At 52.7% G+C, this 21,465-nt stretch overlaps 7 protein-coding genes across 7 annotated transcripts; 4 read left to right on the plus strand and 3 right to left on the minus strand.

Annotated features, from left to right (window-relative positions):
* Nucleotides 1–2,202: 2,202 nt before the first annotated feature.
* PSV08DRAFT_230529 (uncharacterized protein) lies at nucleotides 2,203–3,285 on the plus strand (the record flags this gene model as incomplete). The annotated part of the gene is made up of 2 exons (XM_014225545.2): nucleotides 2,203–2,545; nucleotides 2,792–3,285. The coding sequence occupies exons 1-2, from the start codon at nucleotides 2,521–2,523 to the stop codon at nucleotides 3,283–3,285; spliced, it is 519 nt and encodes a 172-aa protein (XP_014081020.1). The 5' UTR covers nucleotides 2,203–2,520.
* Nucleotides 3,286–5,953: 2,668 nt separating this feature from the next.
* On the minus strand, nucleotides 5,954–9,445 carry PSV08DRAFT_16526 (Pleckstrin homology domain-containing protein). The gene is made up of 5 exons (XM_014225547.2): nucleotides 8,725–9,445; nucleotides 8,079–8,633; nucleotides 7,758–8,015; nucleotides 7,527–7,704; nucleotides 5,954–7,470 (listed from the first exon to the last, which is right to left on the minus strand). The coding sequence occupies exons 1-5, from the start codon at nucleotides 9,421–9,423 to the stop codon at nucleotides 6,023–6,025; spliced, it is 3,138 nt and encodes a 1,045-aa protein (XP_014081022.1). The 5' UTR covers nucleotides 9,424–9,445; the 3' UTR covers nucleotides 5,954–6,022.
* A 1,664-nt stretch (nucleotides 9,446–11,109) lies between these two features.
* PSV08DRAFT_381234 (WD40-repeat-containing domain protein) lies at nucleotides 11,110–14,263 on the plus strand (the record flags this gene model as incomplete). The annotated part of the gene is made up of 2 exons (XM_014225548.2): nucleotides 11,110–11,356; nucleotides 11,410–14,263. The coding sequence occupies 2 exons, from the start codon at nucleotides 11,110–11,112 to the stop codon at nucleotides 13,854–13,856; spliced, it is 2,694 nt and encodes an 897-aa protein (XP_014081023.1). The 3' UTR covers nucleotides 13,857–14,263.
* Nucleotides 13,869–14,827, minus strand: PSV08DRAFT_332684 (uncharacterized protein). The gene is made up of 2 exons (XM_014225549.2): nucleotides 14,623–14,827; nucleotides 13,869–14,425 (listed from the first exon to the last, which is right to left on the minus strand). Exons 1-2 carry the CDS (start codon nucleotides 14,747–14,749, stop codon nucleotides 14,076–14,078), a joined length of 477 nt encoding a protein of 158 aa, XP_014081024.1. The 5' UTR covers nucleotides 14,750–14,827; the 3' UTR covers nucleotides 13,869–14,075.
* Nucleotides 14,828–15,393: 566 nt separating this feature from the next.
* PSV08DRAFT_412343 (major facilitator superfamily domain-containing protein) lies at nucleotides 15,394–16,859 on the plus strand. The gene has a single exon (XM_014225550.1). The coding sequence runs from the start codon at nucleotides 15,452–15,454 to the stop codon at nucleotides 16,850–16,852; it is 1,401 nt and encodes a 466-aa protein (XP_014081025.1). The 5' UTR covers nucleotides 15,394–15,451; the 3' UTR covers nucleotides 16,853–16,859.
* A 127-nt stretch (nucleotides 16,860–16,986) lies between these two features.
* On the minus strand, nucleotides 16,987–18,490 carry PSV08DRAFT_332709 (uncharacterized protein). Its single transcript, XM_014225551.2, has one exon. It carries the CDS (start codon nucleotides 18,362–18,364, stop codon nucleotides 17,126–17,128), a length of 1,239 nt encoding a protein of 412 aa, XP_014081026.1. The 5' UTR covers nucleotides 18,365–18,490; the 3' UTR covers nucleotides 16,987–17,125.
* A 681-nt stretch (nucleotides 18,491–19,171) lies between these two features.
* PSV08DRAFT_332723 (uncharacterized protein) lies at nucleotides 19,172–20,037 on the plus strand. The gene is made up of 3 exons (XM_014225552.2): nucleotides 19,172–19,276; nucleotides 19,325–19,720; nucleotides 19,773–20,037. The coding sequence occupies exons 1-3, from the start codon at nucleotides 19,261–19,263 to the stop codon at nucleotides 19,955–19,957; spliced, it is 597 nt and encodes a 198-aa protein (XP_014081027.1). The 5' UTR covers nucleotides 19,172–19,260; the 3' UTR covers nucleotides 19,958–20,037.
* The last annotated feature ends 1,428 nt before the right edge of the window (nucleotides 20,038–21,465 follow it).

The raw sequence follows: 21,465 nt of genomic DNA on the forward strand, positions 1-21,465 counted from the left end.
AGCGGCTGGTTGGAGTGGCGCGAGAACATGTGGGCCTTAGCATCGCCTAGTATGGATGGAACAAGGCCGATTTGAAGACGGCATCGACTCGAAACAGGACGCCTCCTCCACGGCCGCCATCGAACCGCCGCCGCTTGTCCCGGACGTCGCTCTGTATTGTCTCGACTGCTCATGCATTCTCGAGAGACATCAGTGCGCACAGAGAGGGGCGCATGGCCGTGCCGGACAACGACACCTTCTTCACCGCCTGTTTTGCAGCTTGGGGGCGCGGCTGGCCGTGCTTGCGGGTGTACGCTCGCGTCATCCACAGATCTCCCGCGCGCGAAACAGGCTCTGAAGGCTCTTTGCCTTCTCCACATGGGGGAGAGGTCATGGCTGGCGCTCGACTCCGGCGCCCGCCCCAATACCACAGCACGACGGCTATCTTTTTTGATCTGGTCTGGTCGGCCATAGTCATGGCTGCTCGCGCTTCGTTGCCGCCATGGACAAGCGCCCTGGCCCCGCACCATGTACGTACTTGGATGTGTACATATGTACAGTACACATGTAGGCAGAGAGACCATGTATCGACCACCGCCTTGGATCGGCGCCAGGCAAAAAGCGGCCGTTGCTGGCCCTGGGACCTAGCATGCACCGCTTGCCTGTCGTGAACCGCCTCGACCTATGGATTCACCGAGATTATGCGTCCGCTCCACGACGACCTGCTCTGTGCTCACCCAGCCTTTGTGCTGCTGCTCGAACCCACTACGCGGCAGGCCAGACATCGAGTACACGCTGCAGCCGCCCGACGCACGATCCCTTTGTATCCAATTCAGAAGAGAGACGAAAAAATCTTTATCTCGTCCTCGGCAACATGCTCGCCATCTCTGCCTCGCTCAACCATGGCTGTGTGGACCCAATCATGGCACTGGACCGCTGCCTTCGGTCAACGCCTCCAGGGTCTGTCAAAGTGGCATTGTGAAATCTCTCTGATGGCCCGGCAGGCCTGCGCAGGAACGCATGGCCCCTACTGGCTGCTCCCCTTCTCGTCAATCATGGCCTGTTCAAATCTGCTCCACTACATCTTGCCATGCTGCTCAAGCTCCAGCTCCCAGCTCCAGCCCGAGCGACCACCCCCCGGACACACAATCTCCACAGCTGCCAATTTATGCCTGCATGGACACGGTTCACAGTTAACAGCCGTTGACCCTTTGCCTCATTGAGACGCAGGCGCATTGCAAAGCAGCCATGATCTGGGGGCCGTGCTCGCTGCATGTATGCGTTGGCAGTGACGCTTGATGCTTTCTGGTAGCACCAACCCCAGGTATCTCGACATCCCTCGAACGCATCAATCAGCTCCCCTCATTTGACCGCTTGACCACGCCCACCCCTGATAGCCCCATGCTATGCCGGATGCGATGCATTCTCGCTTCGAGACACTATGCTTTGCATCCTCGCTCCCTTCACGGAATCGTGTACAGGCTTCTCCTCCGCTGCCAACCTCAAGCGCTCCAAAGGGCCCCTCCCCTAGCCGACTAGCCGGCCCATTTTTATTTTGCTCTGCCATGCATGTTTGGTCTAGTCTTGCTGAACCCCTCTAGACCCTGCCCATCCAAAAACCCTACATGGAAACTCCACGCAGTCTGTCGCCAAGGTTCCCTGGTTTCGGTACACTTGTCAAAAGGTTGCAGAGTCTGACGTATTTTTTTTGCCTTCTCCCCTCCTCACGTTGCATATTGCATTAGTGGGCCCCCCAATTGCAGCGAGAAATGCGAGAAAAGAGCGCCCGTAAAGGGTGCATGGCTGCCACTCTGTTGTTTATGCATATTTGTTAGGCGTCTAAACCTGCATGCCGCCGATCGAGACATGTCCAGCCTTGACGAACGGGTTACAGAGACTGTCTCCGATCGACAGCCGTTTTTTTTTGAGCGCTACTGCGGGCAGCACGGTGGCAAGAGTGAGCCGGTGAGGCTGTACCTCTTGAGGTTTGACTCTTCTCTACTAGCCGTAAATTCTCGAACCTCTGCCGTTGGCTCCCTTCTCGCCAGCACATACTATGGGTCTCTCTCTTACAGAGCCGCAACAGGACCCGCAGCTTATTCATTTCCGCAAGCCCTCTTGCCTCTCGCCTGCTACTGGTGGGCGAGACGCGCTTGGGTACGTGCTACACTGGTCTGGTGCATTATATTGCTCCATCCCACAGTAGGCACTTATGCTTCCCCCACCCCCGTTCGACTGACTGCAAGCCGCTCCCTCTTCCTTGCCCCTCATACATTGGCATCCTCCCTCTTCCTTGAACAGCTGTCGTTTCTCTATTGGCACCTGTCAACCACACCTTGAACTCAATCTGCTGTACAACCACTGCCACGACGTACCTCCCTTCGCCCTGCCCTATCGTCGCCGCCAACAAACGCCTGCCAATTCAGTAATTCCTGTACAACCGCAGCCCTACTTTCGGACGGCCAAGTCACCATTGAATCACCCATTCGTCATTTCCCAATCGCTCCCTAACACGTCAACCACCAAATCCGTCCTTTCAATATGTTCTACGTCATGTACCTGACAGGTTAGTACCCAGCAAGGCCCCTTTTCTTGACCGTGTACCGTGTATTCGGGTATTAGCTGCCATGTGAGAAATCCCATACAAGCACCAATTGGTGTGAGACTTTTTGTCTGGTACTCTTGCCTAACCGCTTAGTATCGAGGGACCCACATGACCAGGCATTCAAGGGGATACGTTCTGATCAAGGTTTCTGCACCATGTGCTTTGTTTTGACTGCCCGACGATCTAAGGACTAACCGTTGACGATAGGCCTTTGCCAAAGACGCCACTGGCCCGACCCACTCTTCCAGACCTTCCGCACACGCTACGGCTACGGCTCAACTGTACGAGTAAACAACCGTGAATACTCTACGGATGTTGAGTATGAATCCGAGGAGCTAGCCAAGAATGCCGCCGCTACCCGAGCCTACATGATTTGCCGTAACTTTTCGGTAAATGATGGAATGTACCCAGGACAGCGACCCGGCGAGGGAGCCCAAGGCCTTCCAACCCCAATCGGGGCGGGCCGACGGAATACGGCCTCATCCAACGACTATGACAGCTCAAGTACCATCAGTGGTGGTACGAGCCCTAGGAGTTCCGATTGTGGCCTTGACGCTGCACAAGCGGCTGCAGCGGGACGACGACCAAGTAAGGCTTCCGCTACGCCATCTACTCCATCTGCATGCTGCTGCGGACGCGGCTACGTCCGAGCCTATGAGCGGTGCTCAGGCTGTCTCCAGGATGCTGGTTACCGGGTGTAAAGAAGGAAATATACGCAAAACGAAAAAATAAAATAAACAAAACACTCCGATGGATCACGACACGAACCAACGTGTCCATCATGATAATCGAATATTTCAGCAACAACGAACGATACAAGATCTTACGAAAACCCCCCTCTACAGCCGCATCGATGTTTCCCACTTCAAAAAGACTTGAAGAGCCCAAGCTCAGCGATACCAACGACCCAAACGACTACGAACCTGTTTACATCTGTTCTTACGGAATGAAGTGCTATGATGACCCTGTTTTTTTTTCTCAGCTCGAAACAACGACACTCCTCGCTTCCCGTTTTCTTTTGATCTGTTTCAAGACGGGCAGTGTATTGTTGCCCTATGCCCTGGCTGGGTCAGAGATCACAACGTGCGTGTGTATAGATGCGTATGCACTAGCAGTGCGCCAGACGATCTCCTCTCTACCGGGCGAACCACATGAACCCTTTTCCGCTCGCTCTACACCTTTTGTTTCTTTTCCTTGATTGCCCATTCCTTCTGTTCCAGATGGCTGCATAGCGACGGCATTGAAGCGTTTTAGCGAACTGAAGTTTCTTTTTTTTTCTGGCCACGCCCCTGGCACTTTTCTGGCCTCGTTGTTGACGAGAAAGAGAGGTGTTGGGGACTAGTATGCACGTCAATGGGATATTGATGTGACAGAGGACGGAAAGGAAGAACCAAATGGTTGTTTTATATCTCCTCTATTGTTTTCCTAAGACTGCATGTTCCTTTTTCTATCTTTCAAAATTGGATCATGAAATCAAAGTGCAACGAATGTAACGAGTTTTATTATACCTTTTATCCGTCGCCTCCAGACGTGACTTGGACTTTGATGCAAGTTAGCCAGAAATAATATTCCTATTTTACTGCGCAACTGGATGATGGCTCTACTGTTCCTCGTTTTTTTTTCTCTCTCGGCTGTGGAAATACGCCAGGTGTGTATGCGGGAAGAAGGAAAGGTAGCAATACCACAAACAATACTGCTACACGTGAGCCATATGAACTGTACATCCTTGTACTTGTCGACTTTTGATGATTATACTACCGCTGCATAAGATACCTCACTGCATCTACACAACACATTCGAAAAGATTCCAACCCACATGTAGATTATAAGTCAGCAAAAAAGAAGAAACATAAAACAATAATCAACAAACTAGACATGCAAATGCTTTTCACCCTTCTTCCGCCTTCTTTCAACTTATCCTTCTTTCCCAATCTTATCCCTATACTAAGCCCTCACCCCAAGCTCACCCAGCTACAACCACTTACATCCATCTTCAAAATAATAACAGAAGCCCGACATACAACTACATCACGTGTGCCATATCTACTAATCAACTAGCCGAGCGACCTCTTCACGTATTTACACCACCACCCCGGTATACTCACTGATGCCATACTCAAATAAACACCCCAGGAACTCAAAGTACTTGATAAGAAAGTAGAAGAAGTCGTCTGAAAGAAGATTGTATTTTTCATTCCATCATTCATTCATATAATAGAGAAACAAAAAAAGGACGAAAGTCTTATTCCCACACGGCGGCACACATCAAAACAACACAACAACACAATATGCCGTCTCTCTCTCTCTCACACACACACACACACAATCAGCCAACCAACCAACCAACCAAAAAAATCAGAAAAGAGGTAACAGGAAGCAAACAGCGATGAACAAAAGTCCAAAAAACCAAAGAAAGATGATGACCAAGAAGAGAAAGAAAGAAAAGGTGTAAAAGGGAGGAGGAAGAAGAAGAAGAAGAAGAAGAAGAAGAAGAAGAAGAAGAAGAAGGAAGAAAACGAATAGACAAAAACAAGTATGAGAGAGAAACTTTGCAAATAGGCAGATATGGGGTAAAACAACTCATCTGCAAACTTCTTTTTTCTCTCCTTCTCCTCTCTCTCTCTTTTACACTCTCTCCTACTCACACAACAACAACAACAACAAAAAAAGACGTGGTATATAAAGTTGTGTCTCTGAAACTGAAAGAAAAAAACCCCCCTCCAATCCCCCATCTAACCTCCTCCCATCACCATCTGCTCTCTCTCTCTCTCTCTACCAGGCCGGAAAATACCAAAAAAAGGAAAAAAAGAGGTGTATCATATATCAAAATCCGCTACCACATTGGGAAAAACACTCTTCTTTCCCCTCCTCCCCTTCTCTTCCTTCGATCCCCCTCCTCCTCCTCCTCCTACATCTTCTTCCTCTCTCTCTCAATGACATGCTCATAAATTGTTCCCGTAAAAGAAAACACACACACACACACAAGATAAACAAACAAACAAACAAAGAAAGAAGATTACCTTTCCTGCATCATCATCATCGTCTCCTCCTGCTCACTGCCACTTCCCTTTCTTCGCCCAGTTTGTGAATATTCTTGGAAAAAGGCATGAGAGAAAAACAAAAAAACAGACAACAGGCCCCATATGTTGCTCCTCAATTGGATGGAGAAAAAAAGGGCCCCCCCAAGTTGTATGTGTGTGTGTGTGTGCGTGTGTGTATGTGTGTATCAAAATCACCCTGGATCAAAAACTCCCAACCCATGCCCCCCCTCCATCTGGAAAAGGAAAAAAAGGTGATTTAAACCCTCCAATCCCCCCATTGTATAAAAAGAACTCCCAAATGCAAGAGCAGCAACGTATAGCACAAATGGTTGGACCCCGCCCCACCCTTTTCTCTCTATGTTGGACCAGAGGAAAGGAAAGAAGAAGAATGAGAAGATCATCGTTGACAGAAAAGTTCAATCTCGCCGAGCCCGCCACCGGGGTTGAGATTGCTTTGCTGTTCTTTCCAGTTTTCAAATGCCTCTTGAACGTCGTCATCACATTGTATGCTGACATAGGTGTTGTCGGTGTCCAGATATTTTAGCTTGACCTGACCGGATCCAAGAGACACTGATGTCGACCTCTGAAGTTTAGCATCGATACGATCTTTGAGCGATTGGTAGCTGATATTGGTGCTGACGACCAGAACCATTGAGCTGCCAGCCGAAGGACAATGGACCTTGACCTTGAGTTGAGTCGGTATGCTTGGATCCTGGCCAAGTGGCGGTGACATGTTTCGAGAATCCATCGAAGCTGGCGTCAGTGTACCTTGGCTGCGTTCAAAAGATGATGCAGGCGTCATGGTACGGTTCACAGAAGTGAAACTTGGATCACGGCGCAATGGACCATTGTGGAATTCGGGCGTCTGGTTGGCCAATTCCGAGGCGGTCCGTTGCTGAATGAGGCGGTCACGTTGAATGGCAGGTGATTGAGTCGCTGCCCGTGGTGGTGCTTGATTGGGAGAGTTGCTGGCGCTGCGGTTGACAATGGCCGCGTTGTAAGCATAATGCGTGGGGAAGGGCGGTACTTCGGGCACTTGCTGTTGGGGTGCTCTTCGTGGTTGGCCTTGGAGATGGGAATTGATATCAGGGCTACTAGCCGCGCGCATCCGTCCTTGGGCTGTAATAGTGGCGTTGGCAGGAAGTGATGGGCGTTGAGCACGGGCTGACTGGTGTGCATTGTTCTCACCCCGAGATGCGTGGCGTGATTGCGCAGGGGCAGTATGTCGATTGTTCTCTTCGTGTGGATAACCATTTGGTGCTGCTTGCCGGGGAAAAGGGAAATTGCCGTTAGTTGATGATTGACTGGTTCGTGCATTGGAGTGTGTTGACATTGGGGTTTGCAATGGCGTCTCTGCTGTCGGGGAAAAGTAAGATTCTTGATTGGCGGCATTCTGTATCTGCTGAGTACGCAGTGTTAGTGGTGGTTGGCCGTTGTAGCCCATAGGGAAACGCGGAGGTGGTACTCGGGCGTCTCCGTCATTTATTGGAGGGCCGCTTTCGCCGGTTGTGGAACGTGACCGTAGGGAAGGAGTAGAGGAATCTTGTCTTACACCGTATGGATTGCGTAGATAGCCAGTCGCGGGATCAATGTCATCATCGCCTTCATCGTCATCGTCTTCTTGGTAGGGGTTCTCCAGAACTTGGTCGCGCATGTACGCGAATTGGGTATCCGAGGGTTTGGAGTGTGTCGTACTGGCACTGGTCCGTGCCTGGTCCTTCCATATGCGTCTTTGGGTGTCGACTTGCATGGCCCATTTCTTCATTGTCTCTTCCGAGGTGAATTTGATAATGAAATTTTCAATGCCAGGGTCGCCTTTCCAGAAGATTTGACAGGTATATGAACCTACAAGTGTGAGTCGGGCCTACATGGAATGAGGATGTGGTTGGTAGTAGTCTTACCTGGTTTTTGGAGCGATATTGTCTCTGTAACATTTTGCATGAAAATGCGGCCTTTGAGCTGCAGTTTTGGCTTTCCGTCCTTGGTGACGAGAGATCGTGTAGACATTTTGTTCTTGGGCTTGTTGACGTTGATCTCTTTGCAGCAGAGTAGAATCATCTCAAAGAGGTAGATTTTGTACTGGGGCATGTTAGCTGACTGCTTGTGGGACTGAAGCAGAAGGGACCACCTACTTCTCGTTCCTCGTTCTTGGAGCTCATGCCCTCTCCTTTCAAAACTGTGTACTGGCCGTGCAAAAGAAGGTCACCAAAACCTTCTATGCGATGACCCTTCCAGTCTTCCACAAGCATCTTGAGTTCCTCGACCGCCTCGACACGCTCCTCGCGGGCAATTGCATCATTCGTACCTGCAAGTACGGAAGAGGCAGCTTCGATACCTTTTGATATGTCTTCTCTCCGACCTTCGTCCAGATCGCCTTTGTCTCGGAGTTGCTGCACCGTTTGCGTTAGTAAAAAAAGGGGGGGGATTTGAGTAGGCAGGGCCCGAGATCATACCTGGAGAAGAAGCGGGTACTTGGTTAGTCGCTGAAATGGTTTGAGCAAAAAGGATGCGAGCAGAGTGGGCGATTCAACCATTTGCCGCATCTCTGGTGGTCCTCCGGTTTCCTTGAGCTTGTCGAACTCGCGCATAGCCGTTGCCTCGCATTTTCTTTGGTTTGCAATATACGGCTCGTAAACTTTGAATGCGTCCTTGTACAAAACGAAAAGGTTTCCCCAGTTTTGCTCGTCGGCGGGCTGTGCGTTTGTCTGCTCGACACGGATGAGGAAACGGCGCTGGAAATCGAGGAGAGCGTTTAGGTTGAGGAAAATGTCGTGGACCAAATCTCCGCTAATGACACCCTTTTCTTCCACAAGCTTCTTGAATTCCTGCAGCAGCTCCAGGTGCTGCACATAGGTGCGCTCTGTCTTGACCAGCTCGTCGATGATGTGCTCGCGTTGGGTGCGCTTGGTGACGACGCCATCTGCATCCTCGCCGGATTCGGCAGTAACGCCAGAGATCTTGCCCTGGGCTACCAGTTCGTCCAAGACTCGGTTAACTACGTTGGTGACCTGCAGAGGGAGAACAAAAAGTGCGGGTTAGTGGTTGGAGAGGGAGGGGGGAATGGGAGGTAGATGCGGGTGTAGATAGAATTGTGCTTACCTTGACAAAGCCAGTTGTGTCGTCACCGTAGAGGTCGCCAAGAATGAAGCAGCTCTCCTGGGGGATTCCAAGGTCGGCGACGCAGCTCTGGATAAACTTGTAGCAGGCCATTTTCTCGTTCTTCTTGAGGCTCTTTTCATCCTGCTTCGAGTTTGGGATGGTGAGCAGGGTGCGGGGTCCGAGGGCGTTGTAGAGCTCCATGAGGGGGTAACCGCGGCGGAAGGTCCTCCAGAGCAGGGTGACGGGATCAGCATCGTCGTCGGCCTTGTCCTCCTCCTCGGCCATCCAGCGGTCGAAGCCGGGGATGCCGCGCAGGCGCATCTGCAGCGTCAGACATCGTTGGAACAGTGAGGTGTCCTTGTCGGCGCGCTTGTTGAGAACGTTTTCCGAGGCTTCGACGGGACCGCCGTTGACGGGCGTCGACGAGGTCGACGAGGGGAAGGTCGAGGGGGGCCCAAAGAGGGTCGAGGTGGAAGTGGCCTGGGTGCTCTGGGTGTCGCGCGCACTGCTGTGCGAGTAGGTCGAGTAGGTGCTCTGGAAGCTCTGGTGCGACATGAGGGCAGGCGGCCCGGTCGAGGTCATCCGGGCGTGTGCTGTCTGCGTAGATGGCGACGGCGACGGTGGTGGTGGAGGATGGGAGACGGTATAGGTGGTATGGGCTCTCACCAGACCCGAGTGAAACGATAGTCCGCCCTCCATACTGCTTTCATGGATCTCCTTGCACCAGGCGCTAGGCTCCCTAGGCGGTCAGGGTCGCTGCCAGCTAAACCTCACACGGGGCGGCCAAGGGCTGGGGGGGTCGTGCGGCCGACGGCCAGCATGCAAAATGGCGGCTCTTGGGCACAGGGCTGCAGCTCCGGCTTTTGCGCGAGTGTGCCGGCGAGGGAGTGGATGTGCGAGGGCGTGTGGATGTTGCAGAGAGGAGAAGAGCAGGAGAGGAGGAGCAGGCGTGTGTGTGTCTGGGAAAGGCGTCGAGGATGCCGCCCGCCTTGTGTGGCATGCCCGCCCGCCGCTCAAAGGGGCGCGTTGGCTGTTTCACCCGGGCCGGCAGAACGACACGTGACATGGATTGCGTCTGCCATGTCGTGGGATAGTGTGTGTGTGTATGTATGTGATGGGTGCGTGCATGGCACATACAGAAGCCGCCGTGCAAGCAGGCGGATGGCTATGACAGGCGTCGTCGGTTGGGCATTGCCCGCCCATTGCCCACACACACAGGGCGAGCCGCCGTGAGTCAGGCGGGCGGGCGTGGCAGAGGGTGCTTCATCACCATGTGCGCCGTGGAAATGAGTGGATCGACGAGGCGCCGCCCTTCCCTTGCGACGACAGGCCCCCGTCTGCTCGCCCGCTGTTCTGCCGGCAGAAGGGGATGCCTTGGGCCGCCATCCACCGCCTTGTTACATTGCATGCCATTTACTACCATCTACGCTATCCAGCTACATGCCCGCTGCCGCACTTGCTGGCCACGACGCTACATGGCCGACTCGAGACTACGCTGCACGACTGGCGAGTCTTCTTCTTCACCACCATGACCATCGCCCGCCAACACCAGCCTGCACCTGCTCCACTCCGGCACCGCCATATCTTCTGTCTCCGTCTTCTCCTTGCTCCTCTTCTTCCACTTCCTCAGACACATGCGATTTGTTGCCCCGTTACTAAAACACTCTCCTGTCCTTCTGCCGTGCCTGTCGCTCCCTCTCCCTCTCCCTCGTCCCCCCACCCGCCACATGCCTGTTGCCCCACGCTCCCGCTCCCCCTCGCACTCGCACTCTCCCACCACGGCCGCCAGGCGCAGATAAGGCTGGCCGCAAGCTTCTAGTGCTGCTCCATGGCCCTGATTCTAGCGTGGGCGTGCATCTGATGTCTCACAGCCGAGCCATGTCGCCGCACCACCCGGATGCCGCATGCGCCTAGGCCCAAGGCTAGCCGCAGATCAAGAGTGAATGCGGTTCTGTGCACGGCCGCCTTATGGTTGCCGCAACAAACGACATGTGCCTGTCGAGGCGCGGCTGAGCACCGTCGACGCTTCAACGCGACGCTCAACTCTGCATCCGCCATCCGTCTGCCATCCGTGACATGTTGTAGCCTTTCTGCCATTCACCCTCGCGCCCTCACTTTAGTCATCTCGCCACCCGCCCCATCTCGTGGCCATCACAAAGCCCGCCAGGCAGCACTGCGCCCCAGCACCTGCAGCCCCCCTCAACCCGCATGCCTAAACAGAACCTCCTCTGCCTGCCCTCCGTATACGTCCATCCATACCCGCATCCATACCCGTGCATAGCCTCTTGCCCATCCCCCATACCATCGCCTGCCCACTAGCTCGAGCCCGTACCCGTCTCCACTCGCCCAGCCCACACGTCACCCGCCGCTCGCGCGCGCACCACAATGGCAGGCCCTCTGGCCAACGCCAACGTCCAATTTTCCGGCCCACCCTATATGCATCCTTTCCGTCCCGCCTCCTCCATGAGCGCCAACCGTTTCGACGAGGGCTATTCGGAAGATACCCGGAGCCAGAATGAGAGCGACATGGTTATGCAGACCGACCTGAGACTCGGTGACTCCCATCGCAATCCCGATCTACCCTTCAGCCTGCCCGACTGGGTTCTGGCTCTGAGCGAAAATGAGCGCAGTGGTAAGTCTGCCACTATGCAGCCGACCCGAGTTGATGCTAACACTCCATTCTAGAATTCGCCTACGCCATCTTGCGCTCGCTACGCACCTCGTCCATAGCCGGCATCGTCGAGAAGCTGAACCCCCTTCTCCATCTCGATCCCGTCATACACCTACCACCCGAAATCACCTTCCAGATCCTCTCCTACCTCAGCCCAGAAACCCTGCTGCGCGCATCCACATTATCACGCGCATGGAGAGAACGCGTGCTTGACAGTCCTCTCTGGAAACTACTCTTCAGGCTCGAGGGCTGGAACTCAAACTTCTCCCAGGTGCGTGCGTTTGAAGAGTCGCAAAGGCAGAAGCGCGCGGATTTCAAGGAAAAGGAGCGCAAGACACGACATAGAGCAGCCGAAGATACCGATTACGGAAAGCCGTCCCATAAGAAGCGCGTGCGGAATCAACAACTTTTCGGCGACGGGACTCTGCCCGACAACGGAGCACAAAATGCAGTCGACTCCTCTGCTGTTCGCCCTACCGGAAACGCATGGGGTGAGCAGCATGGTGCAGTCGAGGCCGACGACAGCCCTGTCAAATCAGAGGACAAGATGGAAGGCCTGTCGTTCCACGGCACCTCGCCTCTCGCCTCGCCTACCAATGCACTACGCCGGGAAAGACGCCAAGGCCTACCATCCGAAGACACCACATCCTCGACAACTTCTGTAGTCTCAAATGGACCCCCCATCCATCCATCGCTCCTTCTTCCTGGTCCTGAAGCTAAAATCAACTGGCAATTTCTATACAAGCAAAAGAGACGATTAGAAGACAACTGGAGCGCTGGCCGATTTACAAACTTTCAACTTCCACACCCTAACCACCCAGAAGAAGCCCACACTGAATGCGTGTATACCATTCAATATTCAGGCAAGTATCTCGTCAGTGGAAGTCGAGACAAAACCATCAGAGTCTGGAACCTGGATACTTTGCGCCTAGTCCACCCACCACTCACTGGCCACTCGGCTTCAGTTCTCTGTTTACAGTTTGACGAGCGGCCCGACCAAGACATTATAGTGTCTGGCGGCAGTGATTGCAGAGTCATTCTGTGGCGCTTTTCAACTGGACGCATCATCAAGGAAATTGAAAAGGCCCACTCAGAGTCAGTCTTGAATCTCAGGTTCGATGACCGCTACTTGGTCACTTGCTCAAAAGACAAGACCATCAAAGTCTGGAATCGCAAGGAAATGATGCCCACGGATGATACCTATCCCTCGTCAACCACCAAATCCGCTGCCAAGTTTCCATCATATATAATTAACATGCAGGATTACGTCGCTCAGGAGCATCTGCACCTTAAGCCTCTTGCCCCTTACAGCCTCATCATGACCTTGGAAGGTCACGGCGCAGCAGTGAATGCCATTCAGATTCTCGACGGACAGATTGTCTCTGCATCCGGCGATAGAAGCGTCAAATGCTGGGATGTCCGGACTGGTGCGTGCACCCGAACCTTTTCTGGCCACACAAAGGGCATTGCTTGCGTCCAGTTTGATGGACGACGCATCGTTAGTGGAAGCTCGGATGAGAGCGTGCGGATATTTGATCGTGCTACCGGCGCCGAGGTCGCCTGCTTGAACGGTCATAGTAATCTTGTACGTACCGTACAAGCCCAGTTCGGAGATTTGCCTGGCAATGAAGAGGAACTGGAGGCTGAGGCTCGTATTGTGGATCGAAACTACTTTGCCGCACAAGCTAGTGGAATGCTATCTGAACAAAATCTCAGCAGAGCGGAGAGACGTGCTCGTAACGCTGGGTCACGCGACCCAACCAAAGTCTTTGCCTACGGAGCCAAGTTACCCCCAGGTGGTGGAGGCAGCAAATGGGCGCGCATAGTATCCGGTTCTTATGACGAAACTGTAATTATTTGGAAGAGAGGGCCTGATGGAGCTTGGGAAAAGTCTCAGACATTGCTTCAAAACGACGCAGTTCGAGCCGCGGGCGGCCGACCTAGGAGGCCAGTCGTTCAACCTGCAGCCAACGCAAATGCTGCAGGACAACATCATAATCAGCAGCCCAATGCCGCCCAACAAAACAATTTCCAGACGCTGGCACAGCAGGCTCAGGCACAAGCCCAAGCAGCTCAGACTCTGGCACAACAAGCACATGCTCTTCATGCAGCCTCACAAGCTATGCATGGCCCAATCGGCAACAACGCCGCCGTGGGTAGCAATACAGCTGGGTCTGCCATGGCGCACAACCAGGCAGTCAATCATGCAGTAGTCGGACAGCAAGGTCCAGCAAACGCGCAACCACATCATCACCACCATCACCATCATCATCACCACGCTCCACACCCACTAGCTGCACCCCTCAACACAAACGGAACTAACTCGCGAGTGTTCAAACTCCAATTCGACGCACGTAGAATCATCTGCTGCAGTCAAGATCCCACAATCGTAGGCTGGGACTTTGCCAATGGAGACAAAGACATCACCCTCGCCAGCCAATTTTTCGGCGACTCATTCTAAACCCTTCCTGGCGTTTTTTTTTCTTATATTATTATCTTGATGTAGAATGAAAAAAAAATATGAACCCCCACCTTTTTTCTTGATCATCAACTGTTTCCATTCTCTCTCTCTCTCTCTCTCTCCCAAACCAAGCCATACACAAACATACATACACATTTCTTTCTTTCTTTCTTCCGTCATCCAATCCATTAACAAACATGCTCCCTTTTCCCTCGCTATTTACGTATCAAACCACTCCAACGCATCCTCCTTGCCAAACACCGCCCGATACACTCGATCCCCATCCTCTTTGACCACCTCCTCCGTATGTATGCTATGTAAACTGTACACGCGTTCGTCGGCACTACTTCCATCCGTGCCTTCCTTTGCAGCCCCGAAGATGCGAATGTGGATGTATCCGCCGCCATTGTCGTCACCGTCGTCCAGCGCGCGCAGCTTGACTTTGCCGAAGAGATGGATGCCGTAGGCGGATGTGGCGACGCGCACGAGTTCCAGGTCCGAGGCCGAGAAGGATGTTAGTTGGGCGTCGGAGAGGTGCCGGACTCTGGCAAAGTATTCCGCTTCGTGTTCTGTTTTAGGTTGAGTTCGTTAGGGGTGGTGTTGTGTATGGGATGTTAGAGTGTTATTTTGAAAATGAAGGGGGGGGGGGGGGTTGTGAGTTGTATTGTTATGTTCTCCTTCTTGAAGGAATGATTGATTGGGTGGGTGGATGGTTGAGGGTGATTTTTTTTTGAAAAAGGGAAATGGGAAAGGGTGGTTCTTTTACTATCATGATCACGACGCAGTTTGATGAGTTCTGCCTTTACGTCTTCGAGGATGGAGGAGAAGGCGTCGAGGGAGGCTTGGTGCGGGGCATGGGAGTCGGACAGGTCCACTGTGTCTTCGGTTGCCATTGTTGTTTTGGCCCAGAGTCAAGATGGAGGAGAAAGCTTCAGACTGCTTTGTTTAAGGGAATTGATAGGAAAGCAGTCAGGTAGTTGAAAGTGGTTTGGGATACCATTGATTCAAGTATGTATAGCAAGAGAGAGAGGCGGGGGGTAACTTAGATTGCCAAGCATGACCCTGAAACTCGGGTCTGGTTGCGTAAACCTGCTTTCTCACGTTGCTTCCAACATTGTAAGCTGGCGTGATGATCAATGAGGTGTAAAGTGGGGATTGCGTGTATGGAATTAAGGGCATGGACCCTGCAGCACATTGAATGACTAGTAGCAAGCCTCAGCTGCAATGCATACAGTTCTTTCCCCGCACTCCATCACCCGCTTAACGCCTTTGATGCGAAATCATCTCGAATGCAAAGCGTTGACACGTGATAGAATGTGTAGTTTGTTGGGATTGCTAGCTTCCTCGACCAATGTGACTCATTTAGGTAATATTGACATCTAGCTATCCAAAAAGAGGTGCCAAAGGGCGTGCTCTAGCGCTTTCCGATGGTAAACCGTAGGTCACCGTTGAAGTAACTTTAAGAGATTCCCGCAATATGTTTATTTAAAAGAAAAGGTACCGCTTCATAATGACTGAACATTGTCTCATACAGCTCCTCTCCTCGTACCATCGAAGCAAAAAAATAAATAAATAAGGCTACAACCACCTGCGCAATGGCCACTACAACCACAACGACAATCTACGAAGACCACATCGAATTAACGCCCATACGACCGCCAAACACAACCACTCTCAAACCCCCTGCAACAAAACCCTCGCTCCATCCTCCCATATCCTTCACCCAGACCCCCGATGAAGCCCCCGAACATGCAGCATACTCGGTATCCGCCATCCCGGACGGCGGTTACGGTTGGATCATAGTGCTAGGCTGCTCGATAACAACCTTCTGCCACAACGGCATCATAAACTGCTGGGGCGTCCTCCAAGCCGCGCTGCTCAACTCCACCCTTCGAACCGTGCCTCCCTCGACCCTCGCCTACGTCGGCTCCCTCGGTCTCGCCGGCGGCGCTCTCTACGGCCTGCTCGCCATACGCCTGATGCGGCACGTCGGCTGCCAAACCACCATTTTGCTCGGCATCAGCCTCATGTCGCTGAGTCTGATCGGCGCCAGTTTCTGCACCAAGAACCTGGCCGGCTTGTTCGGCACGTATGGCGTTGTTGGGGGCGTGGGCATGGCCATGGTGTATGCGGTTGCGAATACGCTGCCTGTTCAGTACTTTAGCGCGCGCCTCGGGCTCGCCAACGGGCTTATCAAGCTGGGCGGCGGCATAGGTGGGTGCGTCATGGCGCTTGTGTTGGAGGCGCTGTACAGACGTGTGGGGATTGCGTGGACATTTCGTATCCAGGGCTTGCTTACGCTGGCTTTGGGGCTACCGGCGGCGTGCATGCTCAAGGATCGAGTACCATTGCGGAATGTGCCGTTTGTGGATGTGAGCATGTTCCGGAGCGGGACGTTTGTTGCTACGTTTGTTGCGAGTGCTATTGGTGTTTTTGCCCTCTTTGTTCCGAATTACTATTTACCGCTGTTTGCGCAGTCGATTGGCCTTGGTCCTACAACGGGTGCGGGCTTGGTCTCTGCATTCAACGCTTGCAGTGCTATTGGCCGTTTTATTGCTGGGCCGCTGTGCGATAAGTTGGGACCGCTCAATATGTTTGTCATTACTATGGCGCTCAATGCGGCGAGCATGCTGGCTATCTGGCCTGTTTCGAGTACCTTGGGTCCCCTCGTCTTGTTCGCCATTATAAACGGAGTCGCCAATGGTGCTTACTTTACCACTCAGCCCACTGTTGTCGCTGGTATCTTTGGTCCTGGCCGTGCGGCCGTTGCCATGAGCATGTCTGTGACGGGGTGGACCGGCGGTTATCTCATGGGTGCACCCATTGCTGGCTATCTTTTGCAAGCTGCAGGTGGGAGAAAGGAGAATGCTGCGGGTCAGAGTATTGGTGTTTATCGCCCGGCCATCTTCTATGCTGGCGGTACGGCGACTGTATCTGCACTGTGTGTCATCTTTGCAAGGCTCACGGTAGCAAGGCAGTTCAAGAAGAAAGTGTAATCACTGTGGAGGGACTGGAATATAGTAATCAGATTTCTGGTCACTTTATTTGTCAGTTTAATGTTTTGATATGTATGATTAAGTAGAAAGTACTCTGTTCTTGTAGCACTTCATTCGATGTGATTATGTGCATTGCCCAGTAACAGAATAGTATGATTAATTTTCAAGCTTATAGAGAGGGGTATCGTCAGGTTTTATTTAAGCAGAAGAACACAAAACGCCCCATTTACAAAACAGAGCATACAAAAGAAAATGAAAACGAAAAGGAAATCTTTACCGGAGCACAATGTCCTTCTTGACTGGGCTCCGCCGAGTCCACGCGTCCTCGTGTATCCTCGCCACAGCCACCCGCTCAGCATGCTCACCCACCCATTTGATCAACATAACATTGAGCATTTTCCAAGGCCCAGCTTCAAACTGCTCAGCCGCAAAATCGTCGACCTCCTTGTCCCACAAGAAATGGTCTTCAGCCCAGATGGGCGTACCAGGCGGATGCATGGTATTGAGACCAGCTGGTTTGCGGTTCTCAGGACACGGTTTGCGCCATAGGTTGCGCGAGAGCAGGATGAATTCGTAGGGCCCTGTGGACGATGGTTGGGAAATAGAAGATTCGTAGTCCATAATTACACCGCAGTGCTGGTCGTCTTCGTTTATGAGGTGCGAACAGGGAATTTGCTTGCCCTCGTGGTCGAGTTGTTCTGCACTAAAGCCATCCGCGGAAATTGTCGATGCGGCAAAGCGCAAAGTGTTGGAATTTGTCTTGTGATCTGAGCCGCGTGGGGCGTGAAAATAAGGTGGGTATTTGATGCGGAGCGAGCTGCTGCCCTTTTCGCGTCGTATGGTATACTGTGCGAATTCGGGTCCAATGTGGTAGTTCAAGACTTCGGAGCGAAACCACTCGCCCTCGCCACGCGGCGTCTTGTAGACGTCTGGACAGGTAGTAGGGTCAAAGGGGAAATTCACTGGGCCGCTGAATGCAGACCAACTCCAGCTTGGTTCGTCCGTATCTTTTCGAGTCAAGTGACCTGCAGGACACCATAATAATGAGAAATCGAATACAGCCTCGGGTAAGCCGTGAATAAACTGGCCACCACAGTTTTTGGACAAGGCTTTAGATGCCTTTGTGAATTCTTTCGATGGGTACGCCTGGTTTGGCGAGATGGTGTTACAGACGAGCTGATTGTACTTTCGGAAGCCATGAAACCAATTTTCTACCTCGTTAAAGTCAATGTCCCGTGATTTGCTGCTGGCCATGCTGGTGCTTGACGAGGAGCGGAGTCTGCTGACTATTTCGCGTACTGAACCACGGCGACTAGAAGTGCTTGAGCGTGGCGAGCGAGATTCGTCGCTGTTACTTCGTGTTGGCTCTGGCGCCAGAAAACCGTTTGCTGTTGTTGGGCTCATGCTTTTTTGTGGTGACGTTGAACGCCGCGAGAGTGGGCGACGGATCCACGACGGTGATAATTTGTCCAAGGCAGAGGGGTTATCGGTCGACATGATGAGCAGCGACATGGAGCGGGCCGGGAAATTTTTTAAAAGGGATATTCAACAATGTAGAATTGTCGTCAGCGTTACTCTTTGGCCAAGGCGGTGAGTGTGTACAATGAGAAGATGAATGTTTTTGGCGACGAACAGGTTAGGCTTTGAATGGCGAACAGTGGCTATCGCGCCTTTTTGTGAGACCAGCTTTACTTATCGGTGTTGCCGCTGTGAAAAGGCTGCGCCCCTTTCGGCACGTTACGAAGGTGTGTTTGGAGGGGGTAAGTATGTGTGACGCTGCGGGCACTAGGAGTAGGAGGCTGTGCATGATCTGGATCACCGGGCTCCACCGTGCCCCAGTTATCTGCACCGACTTGACGCCAACCGCTCCCAATCAGGCAGTCTCGACCTGTTCTGACTGTGGTGCAGGGCTAAGGGTTTGCTTGTCGATCATAAGCTTTCGTCAGCTCTTGCAACCCGACTGTCAAGATGGTGATGCCCATCTGGTTGCTTGGACAGGAGCTCGAAGCTGGGGTTGTGCCAGGACACGTTGAATTAAAATGCCCACGGAAACGATATTGCGCACATGCGCAGATTGTCGGGCAGGGGCTCACCGTTACTCGCCACCCAATCTCCTTGTTGCTCCGGGGACATGGAGACGTAGCGCGCCACTCGGAGTGGAAAAGCGGCCGTTGGACATTTGCAGTGTCCGAAAGTACCAGTGGAAAGAGGCGACGTCGAGCCAAGAATTGCCTGTGGCATGCGCCACACGCGCTGCGCCACACACGTGCCACAGCGGGGTCGCCTCTTCCCTATGCTCGCGTCAAAGGCAGCCGCTGTGACGCGTAGTCTTGCACAGCTCCATAAGCCGAACTGGCGAGCGCATCGGGAGCCTCCATATACCCACCGCAATTGGAACTATTGCCACAATGTCTGGCTACGAGGGTAAGTCTGCTCGTCCGGAAACACAGTCGGTAGAATAACCAGAGGCAGTCGAGCACAATATATCCACCAAGGATGACAAGTCGCAGCAGCCTCCGCGCCGGCCAGACCTATCCACCTTCTTTTCACAGCTCGAACTTGTAGACACATCCGATCCACGGTCACACACAAACCCCAATGCTCTCCCCCAGCCCGAGAATATGGCAGCGGCATTCCGCTTACTTGCGAACGCTTTCGAGACAATGCGCGGACGACCGGCGGACGCGGCCAACGCAGAGGGAGACTTGTTGGCTAGTATGATTGAGGTATTGCGCGAGAATGCCGATGATCCGCCCACTGAACTCAAGGGCGTACCCGACAGCTTCCTGGACGAGTTGGAAAGGGTGCCCAAGGAGAAACTAAAACCTTCCGATACATGTCCAATATGTGTCAACCCTTTCCTCGAAGGTAGGCTGCATATCGCACTAGGAAGGAGCACAGCTGACCAAGGCGTGCATAGACAAATATCCGCTTGTGGTTCAGCTTCCATGTCACGACGATCACCGCTTTGATCTCGACTGCATAGGCCCGTGGCTCAAGCTGAACTCTACGTGCCCTCTTGATCGCAAAGAATTGTTGAAGAAAAAGCAGCCCCCTCCACCGCTCGCTGACGACGAGGAGGATTATGACGACATGTATGCCTGAGATGGTCACTACACAGATTGCATTGCATCGGAGTTAGGCATTCGCCGCAGATAGTGAATAAGAGTGCTGACAAAATCGACAACGGGTACGCCTACGGACTCCGTCAGCATCTGCGCCTGCAGAAGATACACTGGCTACCTCTCAACGGTTGGGAGAGCATAGCAGTCATGCGCAACCCTTTCCCACTTGTCCATCCGCGAATAATGATGTGAGACTTTGTTTGTTATCCACGCTTACTACTTACTACCCAGCTCGAATGTGTGTGGCTTTCATTCGTTTCCCGCATCGTCTTCTTGGCTCTGCCCACAGAGCTACATGGCTTTAACGAGTTCCTCACTTTTATTCATGACTATAATCACTGTGGCAGCGCAAGTTCGATTTGACTCAGCACTGTACCTGAGGAATCGGCCAGCATCACATGAAAAATTACCCGGCGGGGCTACCTGTATACATATGCATATGCCCATATTTCGGTCGGGGTATAAATGCAAACCTTTTTATGTTCGGAATCTCAAACCCAGGCGTTTGGGCACCGTTTCGCCCCACATAAAGCAGGCCACGTGCTTCTTTCTGGCAATCGAAAATCGAGTCGGATGCCTTCTTCAAAACCGAAGATCGAATCGCGCACTTTGATCCTCCGCATACCTGCCGTCTCTGGTAGGTAACGAATGATTTTAGTTCCCTTCCGCCCTGGTCACCCATACATGCAGATGCCGGGGTGGTGAGGAGTACGCATCAATTTTGGCGTTAGCGTTTCTACAATGAATCCTTAAGTTATACTCGTGACAATAGTCCGTCTTCAGTTGTTGCGCGTCGTCCGCGTAGTCGATGTCGGCAATCGCAGGACCCAATCACAAAGTCCCCGTTTGTCAGATGCACCCACCAGTTGGAGACGATCTCAAAGGTACGACGTGTCTTGCAACAGTATCGCGTGGGGCCTTGTAGCAACAAAACTTGTCATTGCCGGACAGTTTTACTCGGGCAACGGACGTCGGAAAGGGATGGTCATCACCGATGATATGGACCAAAACAGTTGAGTAATGCGACACGACGGGAACAGTAGATCCGGGAAAGTTTGATCTCCTAGGACACGGTAGCGTAAGCGTTAGCCAGTTTTGGTGCAACCTGTCGATGTTGTGCATGCGCTTTCCGTGTGCGCTTTGCGCATCGCGGAGATAGGGCGTTTAAGCAGCGGTCGCGCTCCGATTACTCGCTCCATCGATGCGTGATCCGTGGCATGGTATCAATAATACAGCGCACTTGTTTTTTATCCGGATAGATCGACTCGCTCTGGAACCTGGAGACGACGATGGGCTGGGCCAAGAGGTGCAAGAACGAATTACATCCATGAGGACATCGTAACGACCATGCGTGCCAAAGTAAAAGTGGCTACGATAGTATGCGGGTACTAAAAAAGGGCCGGGCGTGGACGCCCTGTTAGTATGGATTATTCTCGGCCTGACCCTTAAGTGCGGACGAATTGCGGCCGGCACCCCAATTGTCAGCTC

Source organism: Bipolaris maydis (genome assembly GCF_028858645.1).
Source record: "Bipolaris maydis strain C4 unplaced genomic scaffold PSV08scaffold_15, whole genome shotgun sequence".
Lineage (NCBI taxonomy): Eukaryota > Fungi > Ascomycota > Dothideomycetes > Pleosporales > Pleosporaceae > Bipolaris > Bipolaris maydis.